A 13,179-nucleotide genomic window follows, 5' to 3' on the forward strand; every position below is an offset into this window, starting at 1 on the left:
AAAAATAAGGTTTTTGAGAAACCTTGAAAGAAAAAAAAATTTAAAAAATTTATTTGTATAGCATCAAAAATTTGCAAACACATTTTGAGATTTAATTTAAGAAAACGCAAAAGTACATTCATTTTCAAACATCAAAACGTGCGCAAAAGCCTAATATATAGAAACCTTTTTAGTAGAGGTTAAAACAAATTGTAACTTTCGTGAAACTTGGCAAAAAGAAAAAATTATTTCCCTCATGAAACTTGGCAAAAAGCTTTCTTATGCAAAAAGGATAAAAGATCAAAAGATTCTATAGAAAAATTTTGGGTGGAAGGGTGTTATTTCTTGTTAAAGGGGTAGGGAGTTAAGGTAAAACGCCCAGTGAAATGTGAATATATAATCTTACGACACAAGTTTTTTAAGTTATTTTGCTATTCTGAATCTAATGAACGACTTTCTACTAAATCAGTTATAAATATACAGGGTGTCCCGGGATGAGATGAGAAGACTTTGAGAGAAGATTCTTGGGTATATTCTATTATTTAACAGTAACTCTCTATCTGCAAAGTTGATACTCTTTAGCGATGATTTAAGAAAACCCTTACTTTGGTATGTCTTTACTCACGTTAATATTAATAACTCCGTTAATACTTATGATAAAAACTTTATTTATGTCTTGATTTTTAGAAGAAATGCTATTTTTCTAACCTGCTTTTAAAAAGTATTAAAATCTTTTTTAGTTGCTCAGATATTAATTTTTAAATGGAATTATTTTTTTCTAACCCATGATAATTTTTGACTTTGGGTCAGATTTTCTTCGCTAAATGTGTTATAAACATAGTGTTTTATAAATTTATTTTTTTGAAGAAAACAATAATGAACAAAAATGTCGTTCACAAGTTTGCCAGAAAACTCATAGATTTCATGATATTTAGGAAAACCTGCACCAGGTAAAATCTCTAAAAAATGTGTTTTTTTTGCTTTAGTCAAAAATGGGTACGCATTAAAAATTTATTTTTGTAGTTTAAGTTTATTTCTTTTTAAGACCTATTAACAACAATTATTTAAACAGTTTTTCTTGATTTTGTGTGCTTGATAGAGCCCGGAAATATGGAATATGAAATTCAGAATGAGAGTTTTTGGTTGAAGCAGGTACAAGGAATCCTAATTAAAAAAATGAAAAAATGAAAGAAAATGAAAAATCAAAATATGAAAAAGGTTTGGGTTTGTAAAGATTGAAAATTCTGTTGATGTAATGACGGATTTCACTTTTAATATTGTGCTTTTAATTGAACTTGCAAATAATTTTTATTCTCAAAATTAAACTATAACAGAGGAAAATAAGTGATAAAACTTTCATTTTGCAAAAATTTCTAAAACGGAAACATTTTACAACGTAATTTTTGTGTAATAAGCTGGTGCAACGTTCATACCCTAACAGATTGATTGGAACTTTTGGGCCTAAGCACAGAGTATCACAACAAAGCTGCTGTACCTGCATTTCCTGCATATTGTCCCTATAATATTGGCTCATATTGGAAGCATACACATACCATTAGACCATTCTTTGTTGTCATAATAATGCTTTCCCCAAATTCCCAAAGTCCTCTTTAATATCTAATAACGTTCCATTGTTATTGAATGAAGTTTAATAATTAAAAATTGATTTTTCAAAATTATAACAAAACAAAAAAAAAAAAATAAATAGACTTACCACTTAACGAATGATGGCCGGGAGCTTTACCTAACAGATAATCATCCTTGCAGATAAATTTATTGTCATCTAATACGTATAGTTGTTCCCCCGTGCTCAGTTGTTTTCTACATATACAGCAGGTAAAGCAATTTAAATGAAAGACTTTATCACGAGGCTTTCTCACTAAATCTGATGGTGCTATACCTTGTCCGCAGCCGCTACATTTTGTTCCATATCGCCTAGAACAATTAAATATACTTTTGAATGAAAATATTAAATGTGAATATTGGAATTTAAAAATTATGTTGATATTAAAAATAAAATCATTTGACTATAATTTATGTTTTTCCTAAAAAAAATGCAACAGAGAAATTATTTTTAAAAATTAATTATAATCATGAGATAATAAGGCCATTTGAGGCAAGTTAATTTCATGCAAACTTTTTTATATTTCTAAATACTTTCTCTCTACGGTAGTTTAGGTATTTTTTTTTTGTAAAACAAAAAATAATTGTTTTTATTATTTACCAAATTAAAAATCAACTTAAGGAAACTTGAAGTGAAAAAATATTTTTCAACTGGTATCTCTCATAATATCGCTTTAAAAAAAAAACCTTTGAAAAGAAGATGTGCGCGGAATAAAAATCAACACCAGGCCATTCAAACTATCTAATTCCCTCTTTTGATAAATATTAAGAAAAATAAATAAATAGCAATTAAATGATAGGTACTCTGAAAAAACTTTAACTTTTGAAGTTATTTCAATATAATAGCTAGGTATTTATAGAAATTCTTTCAACTACTTTTACTTGTTTTGAGGTTGATTGGCATGACTTATCAATGTGTTGTTTGTCATTGAACTTCATCAAAAACGACAAGAAAAAAAAAAGAAAAAAAAGGTTGCACATACGCCACAGTGACCCAATTTATTAATAGTTCATTTAAACTTCTGTGTCTTTGGCAATTTTGTTTCTATATTCAAGATTGGTATATCAACTGAAAAAAAGGTTGTCTGTAAAGCCGGTTTACGGACGATGATTTTACGTGATAACGTCGTCAGAAAACAGGTTGTGTGCTTTTGTTTACAATGAGTTATTTGAAGCGTTTACTTATTTCAAACAATCATAATTTACAATAAAAAGCTTAAAAAAAATACCATTTTTATTTTCTCATTATTCTCTTCTTAAGAATAAAACAAATTTTTACAATGCGCAAAAAGTATAAAAATAATTTATTGAAATTTGAAAACAATCATTTTCATCAAAAAAAAAAAGCCATCTGAAAGCTTATTGTCTTAGCTCAAAATATATATATCGATCAGGTCTATTAGAAATCCACAAAAAGAGCTCGAATTGTTTGAACTCGATCAAATTTCATTAAAGATAGCAAAAAAAAAGCATTTATTTTCATATTCTCACGCTATGGAATCAATTTTTTTGTTTGACAACCTATAAAAAATTTTATATCATGTGAAAGCTTATTATTTTACCTTTCATATGAAGTATCAATCAACCATGTCGAACGCTCCAAAAAAAAGATAAAAATTAAAAACTACCCAAAAATACCCCAAAAAAACAAGGTGTGGAAAAAAATCTGTATCAGACCCCTAATTTTTTTTCCCTCATCTTTACCCTGGCACCTTTAGAATTGTCAAAAAAAATTTCCCCTACCCAAAATCATCATTTTGTCATAGGCCCCAACACGTGTACAGTATTCAAACAAAACGTTATAGCTTAGTAACGAAGAAAAAAATAATAAAAAAATTATTAAAATTATTTTTATTTTAAGTGGAGTGATTGAATATAATTCAATATAAGTTCAAGTGACCTCAACTCCAAAAATTTATAAAGCGTTTCGCCTAGGTAGGTTGAGGTCACTTGAACTTATATTGCGTTATAGCTTAGTTTCAAAATTTTTTAGAATTTCTTAAATGCAGTTATTCATAAATTAGTCTCATCTATCTATAGCAAAAAAAATCAACTCTTTACAACTTCGCGTTTATATTTTAGGCCAAATTTCATCTCTCCGTTTTACCCTTGTTTACCCTATTAAATGACGGAATTTTTAAAAATCCTTCATTTGGATTAAGCTTTAGGTTATTATCTTTCAAATAAGCTATAGAAGATTTTTGTATCTCTAATAGTTTATTTTTAATTTTGAATTGAAATTTTTGCCGCGAAAATTTTTGCAGCGAGAGTAGAACGGGAGAAAATGGCGTCACTTTTTTGTGGTGGCTGCCATGGTTGATCGATTTATAAGACGTTGTCACGTCAAAAAACACATATAAATGAGTAATTATTTCAACTTTTTACTAGATGAGCTGTCACATTTAATAAATTAAATATTTTTTTTTTTTTTGTGTTTTGACAAGTCAAAATTCTGATCTCAAAATTCTGGTTTTGCAAATTCTGCTTCTTTGACGAAAATTCTGTTTTTCAAAATTCTGCTCTCTATATACGGTTGAAAACTATAAAAAAGGATGTTGTGTGATACCAAATATTCATTTTTTTTTTTTTAAGTTTTTGAATATTCATTTTTATTTGAAAAATTAATAATTTTTCGAAAATGTTAAATGTTTTTAAGAAAATTTTTCAAACAAAAAATATATATCAAAAAAATTGACAAACTTATTATGTAATCAACTAAGTATCAAATTTTGCTAGAAGATGATTTTAAAAAATTCTGCAAAAAATTAAAATGTTTCCAAACCATTTTTTAATTTTTTCAGAATTTTGTAAAACAGAATTATTGTTGAGCCCTCTAGAGGCAATAGTCGTAAACATATTTTACGTTTATCGAAAAAAAAAACATTTTTCATCAAAAGTCGAGACGAATATTTTTTTTAACAAAATTTTAATACAAAAAATTAAATTTGCCGAAATTGGGAAATGGCAGACACCGTCTTTTTTGGTCTATATTTAAAAACAAAACCCTGTGGAAATTGTAAATGCTCATTCGTTTAGGTTGTTTAGTAAATCATCGTCAAAATAATGTCATTTAACTAAAACCAGAAATTGAGAAACTCAGTTCAAGGTGAAATCATGTAAGTTTTTTGAAACAAAAGTTTAAACTTAAAGTTAAGATTAAAATTCCACTGTGAGACTAAAGTTAACATTTGCAGAGTTGATTTCACTTTATTATTTTTGGCGGATTTTTCTTTAAATATTCAATGTTAAAAAAAAATGAAAACCTCTACGTTTTGTGTAGATATTCGCAGTTATTTATATATTTTTTTCATTCAATTGATTTTAATTTATTCAAAGAAGAGAGTCAAGAATGATTTTCATTGGAAAATGTTCAATTAACATGATGCCTTCATGCAATTGACATTATAAAGCAGTTCTTCAACAAAGAAAGCAATCTAGCGCGTTTTTTTTTTTTCTCATCTTCTGCACTCCATGTCATCAATATGTGTAGATAAATATACGTAAAAATATATGTAGGATATAATATATATTAACCATGGCATACGATTTACTGAAATCGTCGTTAAGGCAAATTAAAAAAAAAAAAAACAAAACCAAAGAGATTGGCATTTGGCTTTTTACCTTCGGATGCCAACATCAGCTTTAGCAGCAGACTTTATTTTTTTTTCTCATTGCTTCAATACTCCTTTGATATAGCTTTTATGCTAACATCACTTGAATTAGAAATAAAAGATTGAAATGGGGAAAAAATCATCTTCCACTTCAGTAGATAGCTGGTTGTGATTTGTGTATTTTGTTCAATGATATACCCCGATTCAAATCAAGTTGTAGGTGTAGGTTTTAGCAAAGTCAAGTAAACAGTATTCAGTGTACACTGTGTACAATTATATTGAACACAAATATTAATTAAATGGATTTGATGCTTTTTTTTTGGTAAATATTTAAGGCTAAATTTAGTACAAAGTTTGAGTTTAACTGCAAGCAGTTACTTATTCAGTTCTTACACGGAAGAAAAAAAAAATATACTAATGAAGACAAGAATTAAGACTTGCGGTAGAAAACTTAATATCAGTTAGAACTTTTCTGTACGATACCGTTAATAATTACCTGACTATTTTTTTTTTTTGTTCTTACAAGTTGTTTTTTTTTGCCAAACAGACACCCGCGCGGTGATTGAAGGGGTCAGCTAGTAATGGATATATGGAGCTACTCCTTGAATTATGATCTTTTATTTGACATAAATGAATCTTAAAGAACAAAAAATAACTGCCAAATATATAAGGGTTCAAATGAATTATCAACAAATTGGGTTACTGTGGCGTATGTGTAACATTTTTTTTTTCTGTTCTTTTCAATATTTTCAATTTGAATGCATATACGGTTTAAAAATACTTAAAATACTTATAATTTACAATAAATAGTATGAGTTTATGCAAATATGGATTCAATTTAAAAACTGATGAAAGAAGACAAAGAATTTTAGTAGAATCATTGTATCGACATTTTATAACTTAGCTCAAACATTTTATAAAATCACACGTTCGCAAAATTTAGTGGACAGGATAATTTAATATGATCAAAATGAAAGATATACAGTTATAATATTTTTATAATAAAAAAAAAATTTTAATAATAAAAAATATTTTAATTAAGTACTTACCTAAAAAAATCATTCCTACAATATAACTTAGATTCTCTACTAAAACATTTATCCGTAAGCGGTTGAAGGCATTCACAGCAGCGCACACATGATGCATGCCATCCCCTTTCGAGGACATTTAATAAAAATTTATCTAAAATTGGTTTATTACAGCCCGCACAAGGATCACCAACTCCAACGGGAGGTTCCCCTCGACCTGAAATAAAAAAAAAAAAAATAAAAATGATTTTTATTTAAAAATTCATAATTTTTGTTATTAATTAATTTTTGCACAATCTATCTTAAAAAACCAGTCATATTAAAAGCCCTACTGCTGTATGACTTTAATAATTTTTGCAGGAGAGTCAATTTGAAAAAAAAAAAAAAATACTGAGTTGCACGAATTTGCTCATAGAATAAATTAAGTTGAAGTTTTTACATTAAAAACATTTTCAATTTATTTAAATAAATACAAAAAAAAAAAACTTTTTTTTAATAAATATGAGCTCCAAAAAATGTAACCAACTTAATTTCTTGTAATACTATCCAATTTTCGAAAACAATTTCAAAATTGTTTTTTTTTTCTTAATTTTAAGCAGTTTTTGTTTTCCGATAATTTATAGTAAATAAGCGTCAAAAAATCATGATCGCATCGCATCGCAAAATGATAAAGCATCATTTTCCTATAATGTTAAAAAAAAATCCAAACACATGGAGCCATATTTATTAGATTTGCTTAAATTGGCTCTCAAAGGTTGTTTAGTTAAGATTGCTTAAATATTTAATTCGTCTTTAAGCAACGTTGCTTAAATTTGTATTTATAATCAAATTCCCTCAGATGATTAACTAAACGATAGTTGTGTCTAAAAATGAGTTTAAATTAATTAATCTAGTACAAAATACTACTACATTTTAGAACATCATGTGGTTTTTGACATTTTGTAAGTATGTATTTGTAAACAAATATTCTTAAATTTGACTGCAAACAAAAACACTGATTAAGTCGTTGACGATGATTTTGCTTACGTCGGGTTCCTAAATAAGAGAAAGTTGATTTTTACTAAACCATAACCATTTAAATTTTTTTTTTTATTAATATTCTTCAATTCTTTAATTTCAATTTAAAATTCAAGCTCCTTTTAGGGAATAATTTCATTTCAAAACAAAATGACGTCTTCACATCAAAACCCTAGATAAATTTATAGCATGATACTGATCTCACGATCTTAGTAATAATTCATATGTGGTCAAATCATTCTTAAAATGACTCTAAGCAAGCTCTAAACGTGGTGAACGGCAGCGTTTAAGCGAAGCAATCGTTAAGCAACGTTGCTTAAATGTGTAAATTCTTTATAAATACACATTTTGTACTTAAGAGCTATTTTGAGGTGGTTTAAAGTTAAACAACCTTTAAGATTCTTTTATAAATATGGCTGATGGTTTTCAGAAGATGAATTTGATTTCCAAAAGGGAGAATTTTGTTGTAAACCTAACGATAATTTTTCAGGAAGATAAACAGTCTCAAAACAACTTTCAACTAAAAATACATTCATGTGAGTAAGATGTGTACAAAAGTTTCATTGCAGATTTGTGTTATTAGAAGGTGTTATCGACTACCCGATTTCTAGTTGAAGTTGAAGAATTAGAAAATGGTGATTCTGATTAGGAATGAAAAGGAAATCTTTTAAACTAAATCACCCAAAAAGATTGAAACTAATCAAGAATACTCCTGAGTAGAGTATTGGTATCTTATACTTACTATTTTCAATTTAACACTTTTTCATGAAAATCAATTCAATTCTCATCTACTCGTCTAGAAGAGCATGTGTAAATGAAGTGGAATTATTATTTCTTTTTTGCCGACTTGGTTTAATAATCACAATAAAAAACAGGTGACGTGAAATAACGCCCTACGAAATAAGGCCCCATTTGAAATGCGGCTTTATTTCCATGGAAAAACCGAAATAACGCCAGACGGGCCTTATTTCAGTTACAATATAGAAATAAGACCCCATTCGAGATAGAAATAAGGCCGCTTTTCTGGAGGAAGCGAAATCTTGCTTCGTGTTCATACTACCTAAGTAATAAGAAGTGAAAAGAATATGGGAGGGGGATGTGGCTTTCTTATGGGACATTACTTCACTTAGAGTAGGAAATAATTTCACTTTTGTTGGGAAGTTAGTTCTCGCTGAATGTGAGAACAACATTTTTTTTTTTTGGAACGAAATTCACTTTTGGGTGAAATGGGAGGTGGAAAATAATTTTTCTTTTTAATACTGTATCTTATTGGATGAGGTGTCTTTGGCACATTTTTTTTTTTACAAAAGTCTGCACTGAAAAATGAAAATGGGAAATCGCGGGTCTTCACAAAGTTTTTGCACTCTTTTTTTCTAGTACAAACTTTTAAGAAATAAGTAAAATCAAGAATACATTTAAGAAATTCAAAATAAATAAAATTGAGTTATATACTCACTCGTAGTAACATAAGTAGATTCAATTTAATTCCAATGTTCAAATGCGAAGCGGAAAAAAATTTTTCTAACCCGAATTTCAATGCGAAGCGGAAAAAATTTTTGCCCACATGAGGATCAATTTTGAGGTGTGAAAATTAAAAATTCGCGCGAATTTACTTATGTTACTACGAGTAAGTAAATAACTCAATTTTATTTATTTTGAATTTCTTAAATGTATTTTTGTTCTTCAAGTTTAAGGGAGAAATATTTTGACACACATTTGGATAAACTTATTTCTCACCATAAATGATGGAATATAACGGAAAAGTAGAATTATTACGCACAACAGATGAAATTTTTAAGTTAGTTCCCTGCACCGATTCAAGGTGGGTGTTAGGTTGGGTGTGAGCATATTTTCTTCAAAATTTTAAAGTTTCTAGGAAACTAAAAGAAATATTGAATTCACTCAACCTTGCCTCCACCCCAAACCCTATGATATGCCGTAGGACGGGAGAAAGGCGTTGTAAGGGCCTGCATCCCCGCTTATTCATCTGACGTTTATACGCTCTGAACTTCAAATAACATTTAAATTTTTTTTAAAGAATGAAATTTGGAAGTTCAGATGTTCTTGTTTTCTACTTCCAAGTAGAAAAAACGAAATAAAGCCCGACGGGCCTAATTTCGTTGTTGAAATGGAAATAAGGCCGCAAGCATTGTCAGGGTCTAATTTCCATTACAAATATAAATAAGGGCCGATGCGGCCTTATTTCGTAGGGCGTTATTTCACGTCACCAAAAAAACAAACACATTAATGAATAATCAAACATTTAATTTTTTTTTCTTCAAACATTTCACACAACTTAAATTCGGTATTTAAATATCTTGTATCAATGTTATTTTTGGGCCTTGAACAAATCAGTAGGGGTATTCATTCATGCATCGGTGTAATACTCTTGATAAACCTGGTAAAACCAAAATTTTGACACATTTATCACTTTACCACGTTTACCAAGTTTACACAGAGTTTACGCCGTTTCTTGAATGCCCTTAGTATAAATTACCAATTCACGAAACAGTTTTTATCGTAAATTCACTTGAATTATGACTTCGACACGGGATCGGGTCAAAATTCTGGCTTCAAAATTCTGCTTTTCAAAATTCTGCTTTTTTAACGAAAATTCTGTTTTTCAAAATTCAGCTTTTTTTCTATTCTGCTTTTCAAAATTCTGCTTTTTAAAATTCTGCTTTTCAAAATTCTGCCAGCATTATACTTGAACAAAAAAATTCTGCCAATTCTGTTTTTTTTTTTATAGCATATGCTCTGACTAAAGAAAAATACACCTCATTAATGTAATTCAACATTGGTACTTTCCTAAATTTTTTTGTTTAAGTGTCGCAAATATTTTTTAAAATGCATAGACTGACTTTCTTTCAAATAAAATCTATATGTTTAACTTATTGGAACCGAGTTGTTTGATACAAAATATTCCTTTTCTTATTCAAATTTTAATTATTTTCGGAAATGTATTAATAACCTTTTCTTAATATTTTCAAATTTATTCATTTATAAAACAAAAATTAATTTGCTTTCAAAGAATGAAAAATTATGAAGGAAAGTAAAAGCGCGCGCTTTTTTAACATTTTCCAAACCATTTTTTAATTTTTTGCAGAATTTTGAAAAACAGAATTTTGAAAAGCAGAATTTTGAAAAACAGAATTTTGAAAAACAGAATTTTGAAAAGCAGAATTTTGAAAGCAGAATTTTGTAAAGCAGAATTTTGACCCCGGCAGAATTTTGACCCCAACCCCTTCGACACATTTAATATTGGTAAGAACTCATAAAGTTAAAATACTTGGTCGGAAGTTATTTTCAAATTTTACCAAAGTAAAATGCATTAGCCTAATTGAAGTCCAACGCAATTTTAAGTTACTTTGTATTCCTGCTAACATTTTAATCCAAACAACAACAAAATAAAAACATCACGTTGTGTAAATATACCAATTTCCAAAAACACCTTGTTATCATTATGATGACAGACACCATGCCTATATTCGAAGCTAATGAGCCAACAAAAAAAAAAAAAAACCTATTTATATACCCTCAAGACAATAAATAATAACATACTTAACACACCATAAATAGAGTCATTTGGAGATAATTCTGTAGTTCCATCCAGATCAACCGGAACATACCTATACTACACTTCTCTATAATTATCTTCACGCAATTCATTAATTTTGAAACTTTTCTTAAGTTTCTCGAATGAAAAAAAAAAATCTACTCAAACTCCAAAGGCACACAAATTTATATCAATTTCCATTATATTCTTTAGATATGGATATGATGGTGATGCACACACATCACGCTCATTCGGTTTGCTTCTTCAAGTTTAAATAACCCCTTGAAGGCGAATGTTAATTTTAGTGCGATCGCATGTAGACTTTACCACCTTATCCATTTCCTCTTCAATCAGCCCCCAAAAGTGGTGGGTTTGGTTTTGGACCCCAGAAGCCGCATCACAAAATAGCACACCCCAAAAGTGCAACCGAATAATAACATGTTCAGAGCTTACCCCGAAGGGATGAATATATGCGTTATAACTCTTTTGTGTTTCTTCAGTTTTTAGTGAGAAGACTAACAAAAATTCAACAAAAAAACGGATCTAGAAGCTATTAAAAAGTTTACAAAACAAAACAAAAAAGGAAGATGCAAAAAAAAGCAAACCAAATGCAGACAAAAGGGATTCCCAATTTAATATTCAATTCCGGTGCGGAGGATCGAGGTTTGGGTGGGTTACCTTCCAGGTACAAAATATATGAGAAGATTATATACGTGCCAGACACTATTCCTCGCTGGTAGAAGGTATACCCATTCTCATCATCATCATCAACATCCATCCGGCATTGAGCCTCGTCAGTATTCTTATATGTAGCACCAACAAACTCTATAGAAGATGTAATTTCCTCCTCAATGGGCAATTAGCATGGGGCACCTCCATCACTCGGAATTCAGGATTAGCTTTGGGGCGAAACGAAAAAATTCAAGTCGACAACGTCGACTCTTTGCCGGGTGTCATCCATCATGATGGACGGATGACGTTCATGGTGCTCTCCTTTTTTTATTTTTTTGAAAATGTGGCGCAGCTTTTATATTAATGCCTTTAGGCAATTCAAAACTTATGGAGGTGAAAGAGACCTTACTATTATAAGTCAGCATCCGAATTGGATGCGGACTATCGGTTCATCAGATGCGGCATACATATATCTGTGTCCGTTGCGGATCGTTAATAATTTATAAAGGTGCAAATGGAGCACAAACCGTAGCTCCTTCTGCGGTTGTATGGGAATAAAATAGATAATTTTTAAATGCAATTTTCGTTAAGGTCGTTTTTTTTTTATTTTTAAATATTTTTTTTTTTTAATTTTTCATTGTGGGTGATGTCATGTTCAAGAAATGCAAATACAAAAATAAGGCGTCTGTGATTTTGTTAATTTCATAACATTAATAACTTTTTAAGTGCTCATATTATTTTTTTTTTTTAAATTGCAATAAAATAGGAAACACTTGCACATAACAATTTTTAAAGATGTTTTATTCGAATTTTTAACGTAAAATTACTTTGTTCTTAAGTAAAATATGTTTTCGAAGATTTTCATTTGAAAACTTGGTGTTTTATAACCTTTTTACCAGAACAGAATTTAACTACCATTAATTAAGAAGTATTTTGTAATAATTAAATTGAAGAAACAGTCGTTATGGAATTCTGTTAGATTTCAATTAAATATAATTCCTCCTAAAGAAAAAGTACAGAAAAAATGCGACCAAAAGTATTTGTTTTTTTTTTTTTTTTATAAATTTAACTTCTTGGATACGGACTTGTAGTTTAATCAATTCCACATTTTGACAAAAATTTATTTGGGCAACAATTTTTGTCGTGGGAAAAAAATCATAAAGACCAAAATATTGAAATTTAGCTTTGAGTACAGGTTTTTGTCTGCGTTTTGCTAATATTGACGGCCGTGTGCGAATTGCGTTAAAATGTTGGCGATTAAAATTTGACGTTTGTTTAAAAAAGCGATCAAATTTATTTTTTTGCTGTGCGAATTAGGTTAAAATGTGTTAAATGGGACTTTTTTTTGGCACTACTTTGATTAAAATTCCCTCAAGACAAAACAAAATTACCCTACAAAAATTGTTATTTTTATATTCAATTAATTATTTTTTTTAACAAAACCCAGCTGAAAATATATAAAGTTAAATATTCTTGTATGAAAATGTAAGTAATTCTCAATTTCACATACTTTTTTCTATTCTTATCGATAATTTTCCACCTCATTCCGATCGAAAAGACATTTTTTATTCAGTCTTCGAACACTAATTCATAGTTCACCAGCTGCCAACAAAATAGAAATATAAAAAATAAAAAACAAACAACCTATTCGTACATTTTCAAGATGAACAATTAAATGATTTGAGGAAGTACT

At 29.0% G+C, this 13,179-nt stretch overlaps 1 protein-coding gene across 3 annotated transcripts in view; it reads right to left on the reverse strand.

The window, feature by feature from the left end:
- LOC129911197 (LIM/homeobox protein Lhx1) overlaps positions 1-13,179 on the reverse strand; it is a 92,960-nt gene that overhangs the window by 47,433 nt on the left and 32,348 nt on the right. Inside the window, exons 1-3 of one of the 3 annotated variants that reach the window (XM_055988916.1) lie at positions 2,204-2,260; positions 1,880-1,914; positions 1,694-1,800 (exon numbers count right to left, since the gene is read on the reverse strand). Coding sequence is in view for 2 of the 3 variants with exons in the window: in XM_055988913.1 (XP_055844888.1) it covers positions 1,694-1,932; positions 6,263-6,458 (435 nt within the window). In the remaining variant the exon portion in view is untranslated. Of the gene's footprint in view, positions 1-1,693; positions 1,933-2,203; positions 2,261-6,262; positions 6,459-13,179 lie in introns of those variants that run through there. The other 2 variants (XM_055988914.1, XM_055988913.1) reach the window with 2 other exon arrangements.

The sequence above is a fragment of the Episyrphus balteatus genome, chromosome 2 (genome assembly GCF_945859705.1).
Source record: "Episyrphus balteatus chromosome 2, idEpiBalt1.1, whole genome shotgun sequence".
Lineage (NCBI taxonomy): Eukaryota > Metazoa > Arthropoda > Insecta > Diptera > Syrphidae > Episyrphus > Episyrphus balteatus.